This window comes from Sycon ciliatum, chromosome 1, assembly GCF_964019385.1.
Source record: "Sycon ciliatum chromosome 1, ocSycCili1.1, whole genome shotgun sequence".
In the NCBI taxonomy this organism is placed as follows: domain Eukaryota; kingdom Metazoa; phylum Porifera; class Calcarea; order Leucosolenida; family Sycettidae; genus Sycon; species Sycon ciliatum.
The window spans coordinates 43,503,914-43,528,152 of NC_088643.1; the positions used below are offsets into that span (position 1 = coordinate 43,503,914).

Sequence of the window (24,239 nt, forward strand, 5' to 3'; positions counted from 1 at the left end):
ACACACACACACACACACACACACATGCATAGCCGTCCGTGGCAATATCAGTGCTGAACCTGTTCAAAACACTGATGTTGACCGTAAAAAACACTGTTGGCACTAAACATGTCACCCCTGCACACAACAGCCTCACACAGTGACAAGCGCTGCTCTGGATATCTACCGCCCTGTGTTAGACCCACACTGGGTCAATAACACACATGCTTTGTCTAACTGCCACAAAATGGCCAACTCAAACAAGCTTAGACATGCGTACCAGAGCAAGTTGTATGATGACATCAAAGTACAATACGCATGTGATCGTATCGCAGTGGTTCCCTGCTAAAGTTTTCCTTTGCTCTATACCTACAGCGATGACATCCGACAGCTACCCTTACTGTGTTTGTTGGTCAGTGATCGTGTGAAGCTACTTCTCAAGTAACTAACGGTGTACTGTATATATGTGATATCTTAATTAACAGTGTTCTCACTGTGTAGCAGCTCATCTGTTGATTGCATGCCTTTGCGTTACAGGTGATGCGTGTGATCAAAGTCTTGATCCAGGTCCATGCAAGCAGATGACAGAACGGTTTTACTACGACAGCACTGAAAACACCTGCAAGTCATTCCAATATGGCGGCTGTTTTGGGACGGAGAACAATTTTGCAAGCAAGCAGTCCTGTGAGAATACGTGCAGAGGTATGTGCAACGTTTTTAGGCCGAACATTATTACATAGCCAGCAATCGCATGTCACCACGTACATTGAAAATCAACATAATTTTGCGAATCGACCTTTTTTTCAGGATCACTTTTCAACGAGGATGAAGCAAAGTCGGCCGAACGAAGCCTAGAGAAAGAAAATCACCCTCTCCACTTCACCATCACGATACTGACATAGATACGAGATGAAACAACTAAAAAATCCACAAGAAAACTGTACGGCCATCATCGCGCTGACTTTGGTCTGACTTTGGTCTGAGAATTTCTATCACGATCAAAAGTGTACGAGGAGCACTCAAAAATAAGCCACAGACGTACCTTTATCGCTCTCTACTCCTTCGTCAGGCGAAATTACTGGTCAGTCGGCGACACGCATTTTTCACAAAAATTTGCGTTTCACCTGCTGGGAGAGTATGCGTGTACTCGAGTCTCATCCTGAGCACGTTTTTTTCTTCATTTTTTCAGCTCCAGTATAGCTGTATTTTTCATTGCAAAGCCGTCCTCGATTGTTGTGTTCGTTGTTCAAACGAAGTGGACATTCAATCATGAAGGCAGAGGACAAAGGAGCCTGATTGGAGTTTCTCGTGGCATAGGACGGCCACACAGAGACACTTTGGGATTTTCTGAATATAAAATACCGTACGCACGATGCTGAGATCAATTTGTGCGATATCAAATTGTTTGTGATCTACCACATCGAGCAGAACGGGATCCAAACACAAGCTTACCGACGGTTAGGCTGCCGACCTGACTGGGCAAATGATCCCTGGCTTCACCAGACGCCAGAAGTTGGAGACCATGTCCTTTGCCGCGACGTCCATCTCCAAAAAAGAATACTTTGGTCACAACTTCTTCGTTGTCCGGTTGGCCAAAGTAGCCGTCGTCTAGGGCCCGACGTAAAACCCTAAAACTCCATCTTCGTCGTGAAAAGGCTTGAAATACTCAATATTCAACCGAGATTCGCGGACTCGCGCTTTCTCGGATCGATTAATTTCCTGTTGGAACAGTTGCAGGGCAGCTTCCCGCCACTGTTTCAACAGGCGATGGCTCCAAAGCAAGCCTGGAACAAGCCATATCGAGGTTGCAAGCCACCCCTCTCAGCAATAAATTCGAAGAAATTCAAAATTTCAGTGGTGGAAGATATACTATGAAGAGAATTTCAAAAAGTATGTTTCGCGGAGCGATCGCTCAACCTACGTCATTCAAACTTTGCAGGATGGTTCAGACGTACATGCTAGGCATGGAACCACAGGCGATGATGCCATAGCTGACACACAGAGTAACACACACAGCAGATTCGTGTGCACAGATGCTAAATTAGTGGACGTCGTCATCTTCTTCCCGCTGATCTCGAATGTACTATGACGTGCTATTTCGCCTGACGTTTCAAGGCACAAAAGTCGACTCTCCACTTTCAAACCAGGAACCAGACATGCCAGTGGTCCTTTTCAGCTGCTCCACGAGCGCAGGAAAGGTTCACCAAGGGGCGCAGAGCAGCATCCATTCCAGAAAAGGAGCTAAAATACGAGTGAGACTGCATGCCTGAGTACATGAGTACATGTATGAGTACATGCAGAAAATAGTCAATTTCAGCGTTTCTGCTTCAAACAGCAACTAGCTTCGACTAGAAACAAAGATTACACCAAAGGATCAAACAACAACCATTTTCTGCAGTTTTTTTGCGGATGGCTTCCTTGTGCTTGGCCCAGCACGCCAAAAATCACACCTCGGAGGAGTACAAAAATTACAACTCACAGATGTCCTCGATTGCTGGCCATGCTTCCAATTGTGATCTTTTAAACTTAACATACTACATGCTCTGTGTGTTTTCGGGAGCTACGTAGCTTGGTCCAGTTGTGTGTGAGCTACGTAGCTTGGTCCAGTTGTGTGTGTGAGCTAAGTGTTGTATATATTGTTGTATATACCTACAAGATGATTGCCTGATGATTGCGAAAGCAGGAAACTAAATATCAAAAAAAACAAGCCTTGGTTGCCCTTGATGTTCTGTCTATACCTACAAGACGTATATCAGCTACAGAACAGTCAGGTATGCATGGCCATCATCATGTGGCGGCAGGGTGCATGTTGCCTCCCAAGTGGTGTTGTGCTGCTTGCTAGCACATCCCATCTAGCATACTACTGTACACAGTACTTCCACGAGACCTGCAAGTTGATCTGGGCTGGGCTGGGCTGGGCTGGGCTGGGCTGGGCTGGGCTGGGCTGGGCTGGGCTGGGGCTGGGGCTGGGCTGGGCTGGGCTGGGCTGGGCTGGGCTGGGCTGAAGCTAGGTGAACATTCTCACCACTACAGTCAACTTTGCTGATAACAACTGCGGTTATAACGACAATTCGGGAATAACGACAGAATCTCCACGCCCAGAGCAAAGTCCCATCTAACTGTAATACATATAACCAGACTTCGGGTTTAAGGACACTTCGCGAATACGGACACTTTTCTGATGCCCCGCCGAGTGTCGTTATACGCAAATTGACTGTACTAACCTTTTCCTACACAGTCTCACGTCATTGTCCTTTAGCATAATACTATTATAGCTTTGAAGCCCATCGGCATTCTCATGCACCACACAGTAACTGTACAGTCTGAAATCCGTGCACTCCATTCTCTTCCAGTTGAACGGGTCCCTGTTCAGGTGTATGCGATGACATAGTAACCGTGCTGCGGTTTGTGATGGATTGAGAAATAGGCTGTTCTAAAATTAACAAGTTTTTTCTCTTTCCTGCCCTGGTATGTGCTGCGATAGGTGTAAGATGTCCCGTGCCAGCTAGCATTGTGAATGGTGCAGTGTCCGTGGCCAACCGCCGAGTAGGAAGCACTGCAACCTTCACGTGTGATGAAGACTATGGGTTGAGAGGAGAAGCACAGACTCAGTGCCAGCAAACGGGAAATTGGAGCAACGCTGTGCCTACTTGTAAGTTACTAGTATGTATTGTGGTCTTAGTGCTCTTAGTGCTCTTAGTGCTCTTAGTGCTCTTAGCGTTACAGCTCCGTGACTGGTGATTTTTCTCTTGAGACGGGCGTTGCATTTCAATTGCTGTCTTATCAACTAATTTCAAGTGCTCGTTGTTACATTCCCACTCACAAGAACACACAGTTGTGGAATGTATTAGGATTATTTACAAAGAGAATAATGGACGTGCAAAGTAACAAGATAGCAAGAAGAACAAACTCAGACACAGGAAGTCTGAACTGGAGTGTGCATGCGCACAGCATAGCGTGCAAGCAAACATGCGCAGAGCCTAGCGTGCTTACGCGCACATACAAACATAACAATCCTCCCCCTTAAGAGAAGCAATAGTAAAGCGGAGATAATTATGATCAATATTCAAATAACAGCCATAGAGTAAAGGTAGCAGTAAAGCAGTCACATCTCAGTAATAAGCCTAGATGGTGACTTCGGTGCACGGGCTGATCGGCGCGGTGCAACAGGGTCTGCAGACGGACTGGGAAGTGCAGACGGTGCGGACTCGTTGGCAGCGTCTGGTACTGACGGCTGCAATGCACTATCGGGTTGAATCAAAACCGGTGTGCCAACATCACTGCGAGGAAGAACAGCATCAGGTGGCGCTGTAGAACGATGACGGAGATGATCTACATGGACATGTCTTTCCTGCTGACCAATGCGAACAATGTACGAGACCGGACCTAGCTTCTGTACAATAACGCCAGGTAGCCACTTAGGCCCGCTGCCGTTGCGAGTGTTCAATACAAGTACAGTGTCCTCCACCACGAAATGACGACCTTGACCTGGCTGTGGCCGTGCTTGACGTTCACGCTGTGCAGCTGCAAAATTGGGCTTTAAGCGTGCCAACTTGGTGCTCGGTAATTTCCTGAAGAGCAGACTAGCTGGGGACACATTCGTTGATGAATGGGGCGTGTTACGATACATAAACAAGAAACGGTGCATCTGGGTCTTCTCAGACACATCCGAAGGACGGGACTTCAGAGCACGCTTCAACTCCTGGACAATGCGTTCGACTTGTCCGTTTCTAGCTGGGTGGTACGGCGGTGTACACTTGTGAACAATACCACTCTCACGGCAGAAATGCTGGAACTGGTGTGATGTAAATTGAGGACCATTGTCACTCACGAGGGTCTTGGGTATACCAAACGTTGCGATAAATGTTACCAAACTGTCAATCGTCTGCTGAGTAGTGGCAGTGGATCCAAGCTTGTATGCGTCGATCCACTTAGAGTATGCATCCACGATGACGAGATACTGCTGGTTGTTGAATTCTGCAAAATCCACGTGAACACGCTCAAAAGCTTCTGTGGGGTACACCCATGGGTGGCTGGCATCCTTGCTAGGTGCTTTAGCTAGAGCTTGGCAGTGACTGCATGATGACACTAGAAGCTCAATATCGCGATCAAGGCCAGGCCACCAAACAAAGCTGCGTGCTACTGCCTTCATTCTGACAATGCCAGTATGGACAGAATGCATCTCATCCAGCAGCAAACGGCGAAACACTACTGGGATTAGCCAGTGCAGGCTGTCGTAATAAAACGACTCATCCGTGTTCCTTTCCCGTGCATGGTACATGCATGTTGCGACGGCACAATGACAGCTGTCGCAAATCACACTGAGTATTACACGTGTTTTTTGGTGATTCCTGGTTAGCTGCTAGCTTTTCCCTACACGAAGATGTTGCCGCCGCGAAATCTGGGGGTTTGTGTTCGTCCTGGCGAAAACCGTGTTTTGATCCGTTGAGGGAGACGAGAGATACAGTGCGAAGACGTACGATCTGTCCGAGAATCGGCGAAGAAGAAAGCTTCGCAGACGACCCGTAGTGGTTGGGAACAGAATGGAACATATACCAGTCGATGCCTGTCATGGTAGGGATGATTGCTACGAAGTTTTAGCCCCATGCTCCCCAGCGCTTTTTAGCGCCCGACGATAATTACCAAATTTCATCGATTTTCCATGTGGATCAAAGCATAGTCTCCTCAATCTTCTCCAGTCGAGCTGAGTCTGGACGCTACAATGTCGAGACGCGAAAAGAGAACATGCATGAACACACAGGAGCATCACATGCAGCTGCATTCTGCCTTGACGAAGCTGAGAACAACACCAGCACCACGCATTTGGAAGACATTTCGAAGAAGACGAAGAACTACATATCTGCGTTCAAAAAAGCCTCTGTACTGTGCAGTATGCATGCGTGCATGCGCGAAGCACGGGGTCCGCGGATCAACTTCGTTCAAAAATCATTGTGCCACACGGGTTGTATGATTTGTGTGCGATCATGGTCTTTCTTCTTGACAAACAAAAGTGAAGTTTTTCGATCTTCAAATCGCCATAGCGTCCTTCTCATGACTCTAAATCAGCTGAAACTTTGCAGGAGGAATGATAATGCCATGCTGAATCGATTGGTACCATTTTCGAAGGGTTTCCTTGAAAAATAAAAATTAGCCTGCACTGGCTACTGGGATGACGGTACGGCCACCACGAACTACACAGCCCGACTCTATGGTCAGCTCATGACGAATCTTGTAGTATGGTCGCGTAGCCTCGCTGATCTCAGCTGGCCATCCGAACTGTAGGTACTGCAGTACTGGAGCAATCTCACTGTCCTGCTTGCTAGCATCTGCAACATCACTAGCATCAATTGGCAAATCCTCAGTAGGATCATGGGCATGCTCGTTGACAGCACTGACAATTGCACTCTCTTGTGCGGCTGTCAGCTCCATAGGTAGGCGTGACAAGCAATCTGCGACAGCATTGCTACTACCAGAAATGTGCTCAAACACATAATCATACTCGCTAAGAATGACAGCCCAACGCTGTAAACGGGAAACAGCAGTGGCAGATAAACCATACTTCTCACCAAAAATGTGCAGCAATGGCTTATGATCAGAACATAGAACAAAAGAGCGACCAAACAAATAAATGTGTAAACGCTTAACTGCAAACACAATGGCTAAAGCTTCACGCTCTATCTGCGAATAGTGAGCCTCTGCCTTAGCAAGCGAACGGGAAACATAGCATACAGGCCTATGGCTGCCATCAGCATACTCATGCATGAGACACGCGCCAATGCCGTAAGGCGAAGCATCGCACTCAACGACCACTTTCTCATTCGCATCAAAATGAGCTACAGTCCATTTCAAAACTATAGACGCGTACCTAGGCAAAAACCGTTATGCCAGCATCTATACCACATAAAATCTGTGATCACTTTGTGCATAAATTTTTCCAAATTGGGCGTCTGTTATCCAATCCTTTAGAAACTATATGAGAGTAATTGTGGAGCGATCCTGAGCAATATTCCGAAAACTATTCTCAAAAAGTTCCAGCCAAATTTGAAATATTTCAAAAACCCTACACGTCTATAGTTTTGAAATGCACTGTAGCACTGGGGCACAAGTGAGCATACGCTTTACCTGAGCGAACAACTTCTCACACTCATCTGTCCAGTTCCACGGAACACCTTTGCGGAGCAAGTTGTTGAGCGGCTTCAGAACACTGGACATGTCGGGTAGAAAGCGGTTGTAGAAGTTGACACAGCCTAGGAATGACTGCAACGCTTGAACATTCTTCGGTTCTGACGCCTTCAGGATAGCCTCGACCTTGTCCTGATTGGGCTCGAGACCGTTCCGGCTGATGCTGTAGCCCAAGTAGCGTACACGATCCACATGGATAGCACACTTCTGCTTGCGAAGACGCACACCACGCTCTGCTAGCCGCGCTAGCACCAACTTGAGTCGCCGGTCGTGCTCTTCGACATCGCACCCAGTGATGAGAATATCATCATAGAAGCAGACGACACCAGGAATGTCGTGCAGAATCTCATCCATTGTCTTCTGCCAAATTGCTGGGGCACTGGACACGCCAAACGGAAGGCGCTGGAATGCGTAGAGACCTCGATGTGTTGTGATGACGCAATACTTCTGACTGCGTTCCGACAGCGGTAGTTGCGCATAAGCTTGGCTAAGATCCAGCTTCGTAAACACTGATCCTCCAGCTATCTGCGACAACAGGTCGTTCGGATTTGGAATCGGGTGAAGCTTGGAGTTGATGTGCGGGTTGATTGTGACCTTGAAGTCTGCGCACATGCGAATGTCCCGATTCTGCTTCCTGACAATCACAATAGGTGAGGCCCACTCTGCTGACTTGACGGGCTTGATAATGCCTTCTTGCTCCAGCCTGTCAAGTTCCTTATTGACAGCAGGACGCAAAGCAAATGGCACGGGTCTGGGGTTGCAGCACTTGGGAGTGGCACCGTCGTTCAGGTAGATCTCAGCTTCACGATCACTCACTTTGCCCAGACCATCACGAAATACTTCAGGGTACGCATCCTCTGCTGCTGGCTCACTCGCTGCAGTGGCGTTCACCCGGTTGAACATACTCTGCCAGTCAAGTCTCAACTGTGATAGCCAGTCGCGTCCCAGCAGCGGATGGCTGCCTTCACGTACTACGATGACCCGCGCACGAACATTCTGCGCGCTGTAGCGTACATCAACATCTGCTTCGCCAACAATCGGCAGGACTGAACCATTGTAGGTCTTCAGTCGCACAGAACATTCACGCAAGGCAACATGTGTCCAATGTTGCTCCCATACGTCTTGCGGCACCAAAGTGTACATGGATCCGGTGTCCACCTCCAAATCCAATGGAGTACCGTTGATCTGCACTGTGGTGATTAGCATGTTCGATGTTGGCTTCCCAGCTGACACTTGGCCAACATGAAAACTATCAGACACCTCGTAGTCCGTGACTTCGCGCACATGATGGGCGGCAGTCTGCGACGCTGATCCTGACTTGCAGCACTTAGCGAAATGACCTGTCTTGCCACACTTCCTGCATGCCTGTCCCTTAGCTGGACATGAAGCATCTCCGGATTTGTGTCCCTTGCGACCGCAGCTGTAACAACTGACACGTGTACCAGCAGCTGGGTGGTGGTGTCTGCCTTGGCCCCTGGACGTAACTGCACTGACAGCATGATCACTCGCGGACTCCGATGCTCCAGCTCCAGCAGAAACAGCACGACTAGTCATCATCTGAGACTGTGACTGTGCATCCTCCCAGACGCGACAGAGCTCCAATGCTCGATCGACTGACAACGACGGCTCAGACAATAATTTTTTCTTCAAGTCAACATTCCTCACCGTTGCTACGATTTGGTCTCGGACGGCCTCATTGGTCTGGCGAGTGTTCTCAATGGAACATAATCTAGCCTGCTGCCGCAAACGGCTGCAGATATGCGCCGTACTCTCTTCTGCTTGCGGAACCAGCTGGCGAAACACATGCCTTTCGTAGGTAGGGTTTGCTGGGGCTGCGAAATGCGCGTCCAAAATTCGCTTACATTTCAGGTACTCGTTATCATTCGGGGTCATCTGCTCCTCTGGCAGAGCATCGTCAGGGTCAAGTAGGTCATCAATAATGTCTTGAACCTGTGGTCCCGCAAAGTGCAACAGCAATGCTCTTGAGCGCTACCCACTTCCGCCAACGGATGGACACCTGGGAAGCTGGGCCTGACGTATCAAAACTCTGAAGACGCTTGTCTTCCATCTTCGTCGCCAATGTTACATTCCCACTCACAAGAACACACAGTTGTGGAATGTATTAGGATTATTTACAAAGAGAATAATGGACGTGCAAAGTAACAAGATAGCAAGAAGAACAAACTCAGACACAGGAAGTCTGAACTGGAGTGCGCATGCGCAGAGCATAGCGTGCAAGCAAACATGCGCAGAGCCTAGCGTGCTTACGCGCACATACAAACATAACACTCGTCTTCTCATGTCACATCCCCGCACTCAGTGCCCGCACCCAGGAAGGAGTGAGTCACTGCGAGACCGAAAAGAAAAATCTGGCCACTTTCACTTTCAGGCAGAGAACAGATAAGAGCAGGCAGGCATAGTGCGATGAGCCCAGACCTTAGCTCAGTCCGACTGGGCCAGTGATTTCCTTGCAGGAAGAACTGAACATGCTCCAGGGGCCAACCGATTTTGCTGGCTTGATCCAACTCTGTCCCTCTCAGCTTAAAATTTGCTGGCATCGCTCTGGAGCAGACTCTGGTGTGCAGTGGTAATGTACCACGGTCAGCCAGACAGCAGTGCAGTGGTGGTGTGGTTGTTGAAGTGATACAATGGTCAGCCAGACAGCAGTGCAGTGGTGGTGTGGTTGTTGAAGTGATACAATGGTCAGCCAGACAGCAGTGCAGTGGTGGTGTGGTTGTTGAAGTGATACAATGGTCAGCCAGACAGCAGTGCAGTGGTGGTGTGGTTGTTGAAGTGATACAATGGTCAGCCAGACAGCAGTGCAGTGGTGGTGTGGTTGTTGAAGTGATACAATGGTCAGCCAGACAGCAGTGCAGTGGTGGTGTGGTTGTTGAAGTGATACAATGGTCAGCCAGACAGCAGTGCAGTGGTGGTGTGGTTGTTGAAGTGATACAATGGTCAGCCAGACAGCAGTGCAGTGGTGGTGTGGTTGTTGAAGTGATACAATGGTCAGCCAGACAGCAGTGCAGTGGTGGTGTGGTTGTTGAAGTGATACAATGGTCAGCCAGACAGCAGTGCAGTGGTGGTGTGGTTGTTGAAGTGATACAATGGTCAGCCAGACAGCAGTGCAGTGGTGGTGTGGTTGTTGAAGTGATACAATGGTCAGCCAGACAGCAGTGCAGTGGTGGTGTGGTTGTTGAAGTGATACAATGCATGGTCAGCCAGACAGCAGTGCAGTGGTGGTGTGATTGTTGAAGTGATACAATGATCAGCCAGACAGCAGTGCAGTGGTGGTGTGATTGTTGAAGTGATACAATGGTCAGCCAGACAGCAGTGCAGTGGTGGTGTGGTTGTTGAAGTGATACAATGGTCAGCCAGACAGCAGTGCAGTGGTGGTGTGGTTGTTGAAGTGATACAATGGTCAGCCAGACAGCAGTGCAGTGGTGGTGTGATTGTTGAAGTGATACAATGGTCAGCCAGACAGCAGTGCAGTGGTGGTGTGGTTGTTGAAGTGATACAATGGTCAGCCAGACAGCAGTGCAGTGGTGGTGTGATTGTTGAAGTGATACAATGGTCAGCCAGACAGCAGTGCAGTGGTGGTGTGATTGTTGAAGTGATACAATGGTCAGCCAGACAGCAGTGCAGTGGTGGTGTGGTTGTTGAAGTGATACAATGGTCAGCCAGACAGCAGTGCAGTGGTGGTGTGGTTGTTGAAGTGATACAATGTCGCCCACAGGTATGGTTGTTGAGACTAAAACCTGATGTACATAGCGCATTCAGTGGTGAGTAGTTAGCGCATTCAGTGGCGAGTAGTTAGCGCATTCAGTGGCGAGTAGTTAGCGCATTCAGTGGCGAGTAGTTTGCGGCGCGTGCACAACCTCTAAGAGCCTTCACGGTGTTGTTGTCAGTGTTGTCATCTGTGGTCTTGAAATAGAGGATTTTGATGACTGCTGGGTAACTCAAGGAGTCTCCTTGGAAAATTCACGCTGCGAAGTCAAAGTGATGATGTTTTTAATGTCTATGGTAATGGTTTTCACCCTGAAGATGGGCCATGCCCGAAATTTGGTGCATTCCATTTATATCTAATAGTATTTATTTATTTTGGAAGTGAAGTGAACTTATGCAGCGAAGAGACCGTAGTTGGAGAGTTTGAAGTGAGGTACCCTGTAATGTGTGAGTGGCTGCAATGGAGTCTGCGAGTGCTTAGAAAAGTAATGCACAATGACGAAGCAATGGGTAATTTACTAGTCGCCTTTTATTATTACAGTACTGGGTACAACAAACACGCATCATGACTTGCAAGGGAAGGTCACTCCCGTTTGAGATTATATAACTTGTTTGTGCATGATAAATTGTATACCGTTATTTGCCTGGTTTTGTTTGACTGTAGGTGTTGCACAGTGCCCACCTGCAAGGTGTAACTCAGAAGGTTAGTACAGAAAACATACACATTGCCATCCACAGAAATTGTGTAATTGGCAGCATTTGGTCCATCTGTAACTTGTCAATTGGTGGCTGTTACATATATGGTGCAGGCTATTCTGGTGCATTTTGCAGTGCTTCGGTTGACCTTGGCTTTGCACTAAAACTGAGGAGAGGCCTCCAGACAAAGACGTTTGCCATGCAGCATGGAATGCTCTTCCAGTTCTATTTTGCTGTCTATTTTTTCAAAAAGGTAGACAACAATGTTTCCGCCAGGTTTTGAATATTTCGGCCAGGTTTGCCATGGATAATTGTACAGACCTGCTAGTTCTAAACCCATTTCCGGCAGAATTAGAGTTAGGCTGTTGAGCCTAATTCGGTCTAAATCAGATTTGAAGAAGTCCGGAGATCCATTATTTGTGAATGGACTGTAGAACAGGCCTGCAGACACCGAATTTGCTGTTTATCAACAAGGAACATGGGTATGAGCTCAACTTTACTTTGAGGTTGTGCTTTTGCATTACCACAGTTTCATTCCTAGTTTAACTGTAGTGTACTCAGTATTCGTGTATGCATGTCACAGTGAACTCTACACTACAGTCTACAGTGTATGCATGTCACAGTGAACTCTACACTACAGTCTACAGTGTATGCATGTCACAGTGAACTCTACACTACAGTCTACAGTGTATACATGTCACAGTGAACTCTACACTACAGTCTACAGTGTATGCATGTCATAGTGAACTCTACACTACAGTCTACAGTGTATGCATGTCACAGTGAACTCTACACTACAGTCTACAGTGTATGCATGTCACAGTGAACTCTACACTACAGTCTACAGTGTATGCATGTCACAGTGAACTCTACACTACAGTCTACAGTCACCAATCACACTTGCTATGTCTGGGAACACCGGACCTCATTCAGCACATGTACTCGAAGAGGTACAGCTCATCAGGCATTGTTGTGGACTTTGACCCTTACCACAAGTATCAGATGAAACTCCGCAGCGGCGGTTTGGTCTTTTGTCGCAATCACAATTTTCCTCCGTAAGCCCACCAACCCATTGCAGGCAGCAGACTACCTACCTGGACCGGCGGTTTCTCACCTACCAGTTATTGTAATGGGGCACGTTCCCCTATTTCTCCTACGGTGTCAGGCACCCACAGCAACTGGCTGTTTGTATGCTTGCCATTTTCTCTGATTTTCTCTTGCTGTTATCCTTCTATTCCACATTTCGCATTGCTTTTTGTTGTCCAAATTTCATAATAATTGTACTTGTAAATTCATCCAGGATTTAATTAAGGAGAGGAGGAATTGTGATAATATGTACGTCGGTCAAGTTGCCTGCGCTGTTTAATGTTTAATGCTGAAATGGCAAGTGGCACGGTGTGATTGCTGACACCTAGAACCAGGATACCTTTTGTCATAGAAGGCGCATTGCCTCGAAGTGGGAGAGTTACCAACGGTTTCTTCTCCCTAAAACGATTTAAATTTCTATCCAGTGTGTACTGCTCTGTTGTGTGCGCGTGTCTTTTAGATCGTGATGTGTGCAGTCATAATTTTATCCGGCCAATTGACGCCTGTGCTCCTGAAGCTTTAAAGAACACAGATATAGGTGAGTCGAACTTACATGTAGTTTGTCTGAGCTGCACACTGGACCCCTCTCCTATTCAGACCTTCCTTCTCCGCACACTTCTTCCAACTATGCAGCCTTCTGAGATTTTTGACTTGTGAAGGATAAAGATTGAAGATAGCAGCACTCCTTCTATACCATGGCTTTGCCATCTTTTCCATACGCAATCACGGCATTCCATAGCGAACAAGGCAAAAGACAAAAGAGGACACATTGCAATTTGAGAAGTTCGGGAAGCCAACAGAGGCCTGTTGGTGAGCCGTAAACGTAGAGCGTTTGTGGTAGCGGAGAGCTCGCTGTATACGGTATATTGCGTACAGGCAGGGTACGGCGTGACGGGTGGTTGTCAGTTGCAGTGAGCAAGTGGTCACCGTTTCTAAACTGTTCTGACTCTGATAGACTCCATGGACGGGGAAAGCGATCTTGGTCGAGTGGACACCTGTATTTTTACTGTGTGCCGAGATACAAATGGCAAGTGTTAGTACAGTGGTGAAGCCTAGGACTCTGTGATACATGTACAGTCCGTATCGCCTATAAGGTTGGCGGCTATAGTAATATACCGGATATAGTGATCAATTTCTCAAATTCGTTTTCATTTGCCATAACTAAGTATACACAGATATCGCGTATAGTAATAATCGTCTATAGTAAAATATCGCCTCTAGTGAGCAAATTCATATTTCAAAAGGCCTTTATCACATTATTTTTGCATCGGTTATAGTGATTGATGTAAAATCAAGCGATGTCAGAGGAGAACAGGGTGTTACTTCTTCGTGAAGAGCTTGTCCAGTGAGTGTTGTTTGATGAGTTTTGCTCGTACAAGTAATAGTTGCCAAAATATGCCTCCATCATGAGGAAATGCTGACTTTGTGTGTCAGGAGCTACAGCCAGCTACATGACATTGTACACCATGTACATGTATGTAGTGCGTATACTATAATTATGTGCACGGCGCGCTGAGTCGTTTGACACCCCACTCGCATACATTGTATGCAGTATCGGTCATAGCAATAGATCGCTTATAGTGATAAAATGCTCAAAATCAAACACCAACGCTATAGGCGATACTGACTGTAGTCTAACGACTGCACATGCCACAGAGGCACTCCAACTATGCGCCCATTAGGTGAGGTGAGCACCTGCTGATTCAAACATGAGAGTGCCCGAGCCCTCGCAGGATGAATCATGAACTTCTACAGCTCCATCAAGAGGTCAACTCTAGGTAGGTTGGGGTACACGATAAAAGCGATGAAGGAAGAGAGAGAGAGAGAGAGAGAGAGAGAGAGAGAGAGAGAGAGAGAGAGAAAGTTACATTTATAAAGACAGGTAAGTCTAACAAATGAGGACTGAGACCTCTACAACAGGGTTTTTACGCCTGAAAGCAGGTGCATGATTTAACAAGCAGGTTGTCAGTCTAGATTTTATGCGCAGATGGAGAAAAAAAATGCGCAGAATTTTTGTAATGAGATGAAAAGCAGAAATAATAAGAAATAATAAGAAAAGATGAAATGAAAGCCTGCTCACAACCCCGCCCAGCCTTGCGAACTGGGTATGGTGGATTAAGAACCCGGTTCAACGCTCAAGCAAGCGCTCTCCACTCAAGGTGTTCACAGCAACTGATAGGAACTCATATGGGGAAATTATAGAAAAGAAATAATAAGATAAAGAGAATAAATTTCAACGCACCTCAATATACGGAGCCCCACATACAGTACCTCAGAAAGGTGGATCTTCCAACCAGTGTTTTTGTTGACGTCGCAACCAGATGATGTAGCTGCTTCGCAGAGACGTCTTACTGCACAAATTACAAATAAATTTTATTCTTCGATTAGAAAACCCAAGCGCTTTCAGAGCTCTCCGAAGAGAGTCCGGGATGAAACCACGCACACCTACCTCAACCGAAAAAGAAACGACCTGCACCCGTTTGCTCGGCATTGATCGGCCAGATCCGCATACCGCCTGTCCTTCCACGAGTTACTGACACTGAATCTGTCCTCAGCACAAACTGTCAACTCCATCCAGAATACAATCCTACGACTCGTCGAGTACAGAACTATATCTGGTCTTAGGGTGGTAAGTGCAACACAGCTAGGGAAAGAAATCTTTGCACTAACTGAGTTGACAAGAAGTTTCCAGTCTGAGGCCGCTGACAGGAGATCAGTCGTAACCAACTTTCGTCTGGGCTGAACGCGAACTGGCTTCTCTCCCGCCTTGCAAAACGAGATGAAGTCAAGCTCATTTGAATTTTCGGTTTGTACGGTGTTTGCAGCAGTGCGGATTCGAATCTCCTCACGCATGTTCCTGACGATGAGAGAGAGAGAGAGAGAGAGAGAGAGAGAGAGAGAGAGAGAGAGAGAGAGAGAGAGAGAGAGAGAGAGAGAGAGAGAGAGAGAGAGAGAGAGAGAGAGAGAGAGAGAGAGAGAGAGAGAGAGAGAGAGAGAGGGAGAGAGGGAGGGAGGGAGGGAGGGAGGGAGGGAGGGAGGGAGGGAGGGAGGGAGGGAGAGACAGAGACAGAGACAGGGAGAGACAGAGAGAGAGACAGAGAGAGACAGAGAGAGACAGAGAGAGACAGAGAGAGAGAGAGAGAGAGTGTTAGATAATCACGACCGCCCCAACTCACTCCCGGACACGCACTCGCAACAACGTACACACCGAGTTCTTTGGTGAACAGTGTTCATATAATTATTGGAGAAGAAGCAGAGAATGTGGGAGAGCGAAAAAAACACAAGTTTGTTCCACGGCCAACTCTAAAAACTAACTGGAACTGACGTAGTTCTTCGTTGTACGCACTGTACGCATGAGAGCATGCCAGTTGCATGCCAGCGCGCAAGCGAGCAATAGATGAACATGAAACGGACACCAGAAGTAAAAGGATCTGGCGGTGACACAAAGTCAAAGGGAATGTATTACATGTCGGGAGACCATCAATGAGCCATGGTAGCCGGCGGGTGCAACAAGGAATGTAAGACAGAAGTTAGAGCAACGAATACCATGCATGCTCTCACAAGAGAGAGAGAAAGAGACGATTGACCACTGTAAACCGGAGAGCCGTTACAATCTACAAACTCTTGATTATTGCGACAGGTGTGAAATTGCAACGGTAAGCCGCCACAAAGCGTAGAACTGTAAAAACATAATGAAATTGACTCTGATCGCAAATATTTCTAGGTGCAAATTGATCTGCACGCAAACCCCGTGAACTAAACTGGCGCGAAGTTTTCTCGGTTTGCAGCACATGGCTAATTAACCAGGACTCAGAAAAGAGAGTGTGTTATTGCGTGTGAGGGAGAGAATTGTGATACTGTATGTACGTTGGCTTACCGTGCACGATGTATGTACGTTGGTGCACGTTAGTTTTCCCACAACCGGCTTTCTCTGTATTGTTGTTTTGGTGCTTTCAGCAATAATCGCCAAGTTACGACCAGACACCGAAAACTGCAGCAGCGATCAGCAGCTCACGTTCACAATGCTCGTGCGCAAAGAGCTCCATCGTTCTGCTCGGTGCAGCTTCCTGCCGAATACGGAGCGCTACGATGTCCTAGTTCAGGTAAGGCGTGGAGATGCCGGTTGCCCATGCCCGCTGACTATGCCCGACCGGATTTACATGATCACGGCGGTCTGCGATGTGCAGCAGCAGAGGCTTACCCTGCACGACAAGAGTATCTTCAAAGTGCGCAACGACAAGGCTCTGGGGAATCTCAAACTTCGCTGTGGCTTCGCGTAATGCTAATGTCCCAATGCGTGTTGTATTTCAAGATGGTCTGTTTTAAAAGGTACTGTCTGGAAATACAAAACCTACTGTCTTTAATTAAACAAGACAAGTTGACAACCAAGTGTACACATTGGAACATAATTTCAATGCACTCCCTGCTCTACAGTTATACAGTTGTGTCGTGTGAGCATATCAACTGCACATATCCCCCCCCCCCCCTGCGGTAGCGCTTCCAGTTGAAGAAAATCCTTGTTTGTGGTCGCTGTTCTAGTACCCACCCCCTGTTTACGATTGCCAACCTATATTGGATCATGATTATTTTACTGTTGACAGATGAACTTGTGTGTGCGTGTGTGCGTGTGTGTGTGTGTGTGTGTGTGTGTGTGTGTGTGTGTGTGTGTGTGTGTGTGTGTGTGTGTGTGTGTGTGTGCGTGTGTGTGTGCGTGTGTGTGTGTGTTGAAGGCCCGGCCAGACCAGACAAGAAAGATGATTCTCTTCATATATGCCACGTAGCCCGTTATATACGTAACTTTGTTCACATGACACGTATAAACATGCAGCTATGCGTTTTATTATGTCACGGCTGTTTTTTTGTGCGATTTCACGCCACTTAATGGCAAGAAAATTTGAATTTTCAAATCGTCAGAACACGAGTAGGCCATGGTTTCCCCTGGATTTTGGAGACTAGTCAGCCCGGACAGCCCGGGGAACACGCTGATCATCTGCGTCTTGTTTCAAGCTTTCCGCTCGTACCTCACATGACTGCCTTTCCTTCTAGAAACATTTGTTCTGTGTCGTGCGACTTTGGCTTCGTTCTGGAATACTCCTTGTGTCGTCGCTGACAAACTCGGCTCCGAGAAGCCCTTCCTGATTTTTTCCCAGCTTAGATCGATATTTTCACAGGTAGAGGACTATCCTCTGGTTGTCTTCCCCAAGTGTCATTAGAATACGCGCGTGAACTTCTAAATACGCGCGACGAGTCGGGAGCCTGTTTTCTCTTGATTTGGAAGACAAATGGGGTGGCCCTTTAGTTGCTGTTGAGTGTATAAGGCTGCTTCCTGCTGTAAATTGCTTAGTCGGCATGTGGGATATTGTAGAAGAAGACAGCAGCCGGCCAAGTGAGCTTGAAATTGTGATATCTACCCTATTGTGCATTGAACGATTACGAAATGTCTAACTTGAATGTTGTACACGCGAGCACGCCAAGCAGAGGCGGACAATCACTGGCGAGATCAATCTCCAGACTGCCAGAAGTAGTTCGAGCAAGTTTGAAGCGGAAAGACAGCTAACTGGGCAGGCCAGGACGCCTTTCCACCCTCTTTCTCTCTCAAATTACCGAAAAGTCGAGTATCTTGCTCGAGCGCTTTCAAAACGTTTCTCTTGGTTTCGCATCCCAAATCATGGAACCACGCGAGGATCGACATGAGTTTCTTCCAAAAACGCAAACTCATCGCGTATTTGTACAATTCGCATAATGTTACATAAATCGCACCGAACGACGCCATATTTATAAGTGCCTGCGCGTGAACAGCCGTGATGTTGATTGCCACTTTTGCTTCAATTGATTTTGTCTTGTGCATGTGATGTGTTAGTGGTCACAAGTTTCTCTTTAAAAAGCATAGCAGCTTTGTTATTTACTGCGGCTTGAAACAAGGAAAACGGTGGGGCACAAGTTATGCGTTTGTGCCCCACCGTTTTCCTTGTTTCAATTTAATATTCTCCTTGGCTCACCGTCTGAGTACTTATTTACTGCTTTTTTGGATCTTGGCTAGAATAGTGAGGCGTATCATTGCTGTCGTGGTGTTTGAGTGACATGAGCATATCATGGGAACTGAGCAGTGAGTGTAGCTGACCAGACGGGCAGTACTGCGGGACGTTCTAACTGGTCAACTGATGTGATGTGGTTGGCGGCCGCGTGTTGAATATTTTTTTATGGGGGGCACCTCTGCACAATGCTGGTCCTACCGAAGTTGGCCAGAGTCATGAATACCTCCAGTCGCTGAGTCGCATAATGATAGGAATAGAATACTGGTCCTACCGAAGTTGGCCAGAGTCATGAATACCTCCAGTCGGTGAGTCGCACAATGTCTGCATAATGATAGGAATAGAATACTGGTCCTACCGAAGTTGGCCAGAGTCATGAATACCTCCAGTCAGTGAGTCGCACAATGTCTGCATAATGATAGGAATAGAATACTGGTCCTACCGAAGTTGGCCAGAGTCATGAATACCTCCAGTCGGTGAGTCGCACAATGTCTGCATAATGATAGGAATAGAATACTGGTCCTACCGAAGTTGGCCAGAGTCATGAATACCTCCAGTCGGTGAGTCGCACAATGTCTGCATAATGATAGGAATAGAATACTGATCCTACCGAAGTTGGCCAGAGTCATGAATACCTCCAGTCGGTGAGTCGCACAATGTCTGCATAATGATAGGAATAGAATACTGGTCCTACCGAAGTTGGCCAGAGTCATGAATACCTCCAGTCGGTGAGTCGCACAATGTCTGCATAATGATAGGAATAGAATACTGTTTGAACTTCTCAGTCGACGGGGAAAAGTAGACGAGTGGTTGCTCCTAAAAAGGCTACATGTACACCCTACAAAGAGCTCACACTTCCTGTCGAAAATTATTATTGACACTTTACGACTCGCGACTGCTACCCGCGGAGCATACCCTCATCGGCTACTGAAATCATTATGCTCCAGGATCAGGATCAGGAGCAGTAGATAGCACTTGGTAGACCGACCGTGGGTCTACCCGCAACCCAAACATCACTACAATGTAGTCGGGATCCAACCGACCGTACAGTTCAGACATGCCACGTGATCGTTGCCAGGGTTTGAGCCAATCAGAGCGCTTACAGCCAGGGCCAGAACCCCTGATCGTGCCCTGCCTGCCAGCTCTACTACGATGCACCGTACTGTACACCCCTCACGTGATCATTCATGCCCTCCTACGCCTACGGTGCCATTCGATCATATTAGAGAGGTTCCGGGGTACGATTTTCCGTGCCAAAAACCGTATTGGCGGTACGGATATTTTCCAGGCGTGCTCCATACGATTTTTCGGCGCGGAGAATCCGTGTGGACTGGCTTTCATACGAACCATGTTTCGTATGGAGCTTTTGCGTCATCGGGTGCAGAAAGATTTTTCGCGTACAAATTTGGTACGAGAAACATCGATTTTCCACAGGACGTTTTGATTTCCGTACAAATTTTCAAAATAAAAAGGCATAGCGCGCGAACGTGACGTGTTTGCGATCGTAACCTAGGCAATGACGGCAAACACATAAGTAATTAGTTCCGTACTCCGGAACCTCCCTATTTAGGGCATTTCAGGCCCTAGGGCCTGAATGGCACCGTAGAAGGGCATGAATGATCACGTGACGGGTATATTCAAGCATTGAGAGACTTACCTGATCAAGCTCAGCTTACCTGGAGAGACTTACCTGATCCGGCCCTGGAAGCAGTGTGAAAAAGGAACCAGTAAAGTACACAAACCACTGCTTGCGGTCAACAACCGTGAAAGCACTGCATGCCATGATGGGTGTCTTACAGAGACATAATGAGCATCACCGACCATTGGAACATGGCCAGTCTCTCTAGTTACCAGACTGAGAAGCTAAACGTGGAGCAGAGAGTGACCATGTCAAGCAAGCTAACCGCTACTGGAGTTACAAGTAAAATGTACATCAAACACGCAAGCACAGCCGTTACCATGGTTACCTAGTGCAAGTACAAGACTATTATCAAATCCTGGAAGCCTTTCCGACAATGCCAACTCCCGCTACTCTGCAGCTACCTACTCTAGCCAGCTTTTTTGACGAGTTGTGTATGCTATCAGGCTTTCCAAGCTTACAGCAACCAGTTAGATACCGTATTATCTCTAATATAAGCACAGTCTCCAATAATAGCACGTCTCCAATAATAGAACACCTTGGGGCGGCATTCAAAAAATAAAGTGCTCAGTCTCCATTATAAGCACACTGTGTAAATTCATTATCTGTACCGGCGAAAACACCCTGAAATGTGTGTATCTGACATGAATTTGGCATGGCAACATGCCTCTGAAATGAGGTTGAAATAATAATGGAACAGTCTCCAATAAAGGAACGTCTCCATTAATAGCACGGGGCGGAGGTACATTGAAAAAATAAAGGACCGTGCTTATAATAGAGATAATACGGTACCCTTACCTTGCCTCTGTCAGATCCTGCACCGGTTGTGCCCTTGACAACATTGACGATCTCCTCAGAAGCCTACATGTAGTTGTAGATGACGAAGTACAGCAATCTGGTGCTCCATCACTTCAAGGAAAATTCGCCTTTCAGAAATCTGAACTTGTCTCTTTGTCTCTCTCTTTCTTACTGTCATGTTTCACTTGCTTGCAAAGCTATTATGATGGTTATGGATTGATGAAGAGTGCGGGTTCAGACCGGTACTATGCCACAACTATGTATTTTTTATTATTATTTTTTTTATATACTATGTGCACATCCCTACAATGTAATAGGGGTAATAAAAGAGACAAAGACAAAAGACAAAGACAACAAAGGAGTAGTAGGTGCTACAAGAGCTGTGCTGGTCAGGCGCAGTGCACTCCTCCGACCATTTCGGTCTCGGAATCGACATGGACTGTGCGGCCCAAGGGGGTATACTATGAATGATAGACGTATGGGAGCATCTGAGAATGCAACAGAAATGAGAAAGAGAAGATCAGAAAAAAAACAGAAAAAAAACAAATGCAAATAATTTAGATTGATCATGCTTCAGCTTACGTAGGTCCCTGAGAGAGAGAGAGAGAGAGAGAGAGAGAGAGAGAGAGAGAGAGAGAGAGAGAGAGAGAGAGAGAGAGAGAGAGAGAGAGAGAGAGAGAGAGAGAGAGAGAGAGAGAGAGAGAGAGAGAGAGAGAGAGAGAGAGAGAGAGAGAGAGAGAGAGAGAGAGAGAGAGAGAGAGAGAGAGAGAGAGAGAGAGAGAGAGAGAGAGAGAGAGAGAGAGAGAGAGAGAGAGAGAGAGAGAGAGAGAGAGAGAGAGAGAGAGAGAGAGAGAGAGAGAGAGAGAGAGAGAGAGAGAGAGAGAGAGAGAGAGAGAGAGAGAGAGAGAGAGAGAGAGAGAGAGAGAGAGAGAGAGAGAGAGAGAGAGAGAGAGAGACAGAGAGACAGAGACAGAGACAGAGACAGAGAGAGACAGAGAGAGACAGAGAGAGACAGAGAGAGACAGAGAGAGACAGAGAGAGACAGAGAGAGACAGAGAGAGACAGAGAGAGACAGAGAGAGACAGAGAGAGACAGAGAGAGACAGAGAGAGACAGAGAGAGACAGAGAGAGACAGAGAGAGACAGAGAGAGACAGAGAGAGACAGAGAGAGACAGAGAGAGACAGAGAGAGACAGAGAGAGACAGAGAGAGACAGAGAGAGACAGAGAGAGACAGAGAGAGACAGAGAGAGACAGAGAGAGACAGAGAGAGACAGAGAGAGACAGAGAGACAGAGAGAGAGAGAGAGGGAGAGGGAGAGGGAGAGAGAGAGAGGGAGAGGGAGAGGGAGGGAGGGAGGGAGGGAGGGAGGGAGGGAGAGAATTATCAGTGGCGCTAGTTGTTGTCCGTTGCCCAAAGCCAGTGCTTGTGGCGCAAGTGCCTGTGAACATTCACTTTGAACGCTTGCATTTTCTTAACCTGGAGGTTGGCGAGCATCTCTGCTGGGAGGCTGTTCCACACTTCCACGAGGCAGAAGGGAAATGACCGGCGGATGTAGTTAGGGGCACTGTGTGGGAGGTCAAGCTGTCGTATGTGGGTGACAGTCTGGAAACACACTCAGATATGTAGATCTACGGTCAGGGCAGGTATCGTTGATTCAGGCCCCGAGGGCGTAGCCGAAGGCCGAGGGCTACGCTCGAGGGCCTGAATCAACGATACTGCCCTGACATCCATGTCTGATTCTATACTTCCGCTCCGTTTCCAGCGCGACAAACACCTCGTGAGCGCCCCACGCCCAGTGCAGTTGGCAGCGTGTGTCAGAGTCGCACTTGGAGTGGTGTGCAGGGCCTAGGCTAGGTTGTACTTGTGCCAAGCACATTTTGTACTGTGTAGTAACCATGGTAACTAGTAAGTAATGGTGTAACGCTAGTAGCCAGTAAGTACTAACTCTGGCGCGAAGTCCTGAAAGCCTAGCAGAGAAAACGCAACCCTGACTCATGCGGTATCACTAGTAGTAAGTATTGTAGTTGTCTGTTGATGTTGAGCAAGTAGTTTACCTCCTTAAGCCTTGCTGGAACAGTTACAAACAAAATTATTTACAGGAACGGTCACTGAGTGCTGTGGTGTTTGTGCAGGCGACTTCGGTAGTTCAGCGTGACCACAGACAGCGGGTCCAGCTGCTGGAAATTCTAGTAAGTGGCATGCCAAGAATACCGAGAGCATGCATGCAAGTGCAGGACAAGGCAGACCCAGTGTTGGACCGGAACCAAGCTAGTTCAAGTGCAGCTGACCATTTCGAGGAAAGTAGGTGAGCAACTAACAGTTACTAATTCTTGGTCCGTAGCGTCAACAGGAACTACTTCTCAAGTACATGTACCGGTACTGCCATTGTACAGTATACTGTAGTCACAACTAGGGAGTCGATATTTTACAACTCGCTGGTCACAACCATGTCAGTAACTAGTCGTCACGTGGCATTTTGTGCTTGTAGGGGTTGTCTGTCTTGTTTTACACGTACTGTGACGTAGGGTTGGTTCACATTACACTGTCCTGCTTGGGACTGGTGGGGGGGGGGGGGGGGGACCATTCTCGGTGAATGCTGTTATGATTGTAAACCAGTGCAATGCGTATGGCGGTGAGGACTAGGAAAGCTGAAGTATCGCCGACTCGTGTGGCTGATCCCATACACTATTCAACGTGAACTTTGAGCAAAATTGGAACATGAACCGTGCACGACCGGTGACCACTAATGCCTTGACCTAGACGTTGTCAAACGTCCAAGACCGGAATCGTTCCAAAATTGCCTAAAAAATCACGATTCCCTTGAGGCTGAGTTAGACTGAGTTTTCAGCGTCCGTAGGAACACCGCCATCCTGCACCACCCTGCGAAGATCTAAGGCACAAATGCAGTTACTACTTCAAGTAAAGCGGTGGGAGGTGAGTAGCTCAGCCCACCAGCAAAGTGGTCAAACTCGGACCGAAAATCCCATTCGCTGCATCCATGTTACCCTTGTGCCAGGCCACAAGTTCCCAATTACTTGTGGGCCGCAGTACGGCTGGAAAATCCTTCCGCTTCCGAGCAGGACTTGAACTCGGTGCCCTC

General features: G+C 47.5%; 1 protein-coding gene across 1 annotated transcript in view; it reads left to right on the forward strand.

Moving 5' to 3' along the window:
• The window catches only part of LOC135827486 (uncharacterized), a 39,612-nt gene extending 22,243 nt beyond the window's left edge, over nt 1-17,369 (forward strand). Inside the window, exons 10-14 of the mRNA XM_065339980.1 lie at nt 517-681; nt 3,464-3,631; nt 11,552-11,590; nt 13,130-13,207; nt 16,627-17,369. Coding sequence (XP_065196052.1) covers nt 517-681; nt 3,464-3,631; nt 11,552-11,590; nt 13,130-13,207; nt 16,627-16,949 — 773 coding nt within the window. The 3' untranslated portion in view covers nt 16,950-17,369. The remainder of the gene's footprint in view (nt 1-516; nt 682-3,463; nt 3,632-11,551; nt 11,591-13,129; nt 13,208-16,626) is intronic.
• The last annotated feature ends 6,870 nt before the right edge of the window (nt 17,370-24,239 follow it).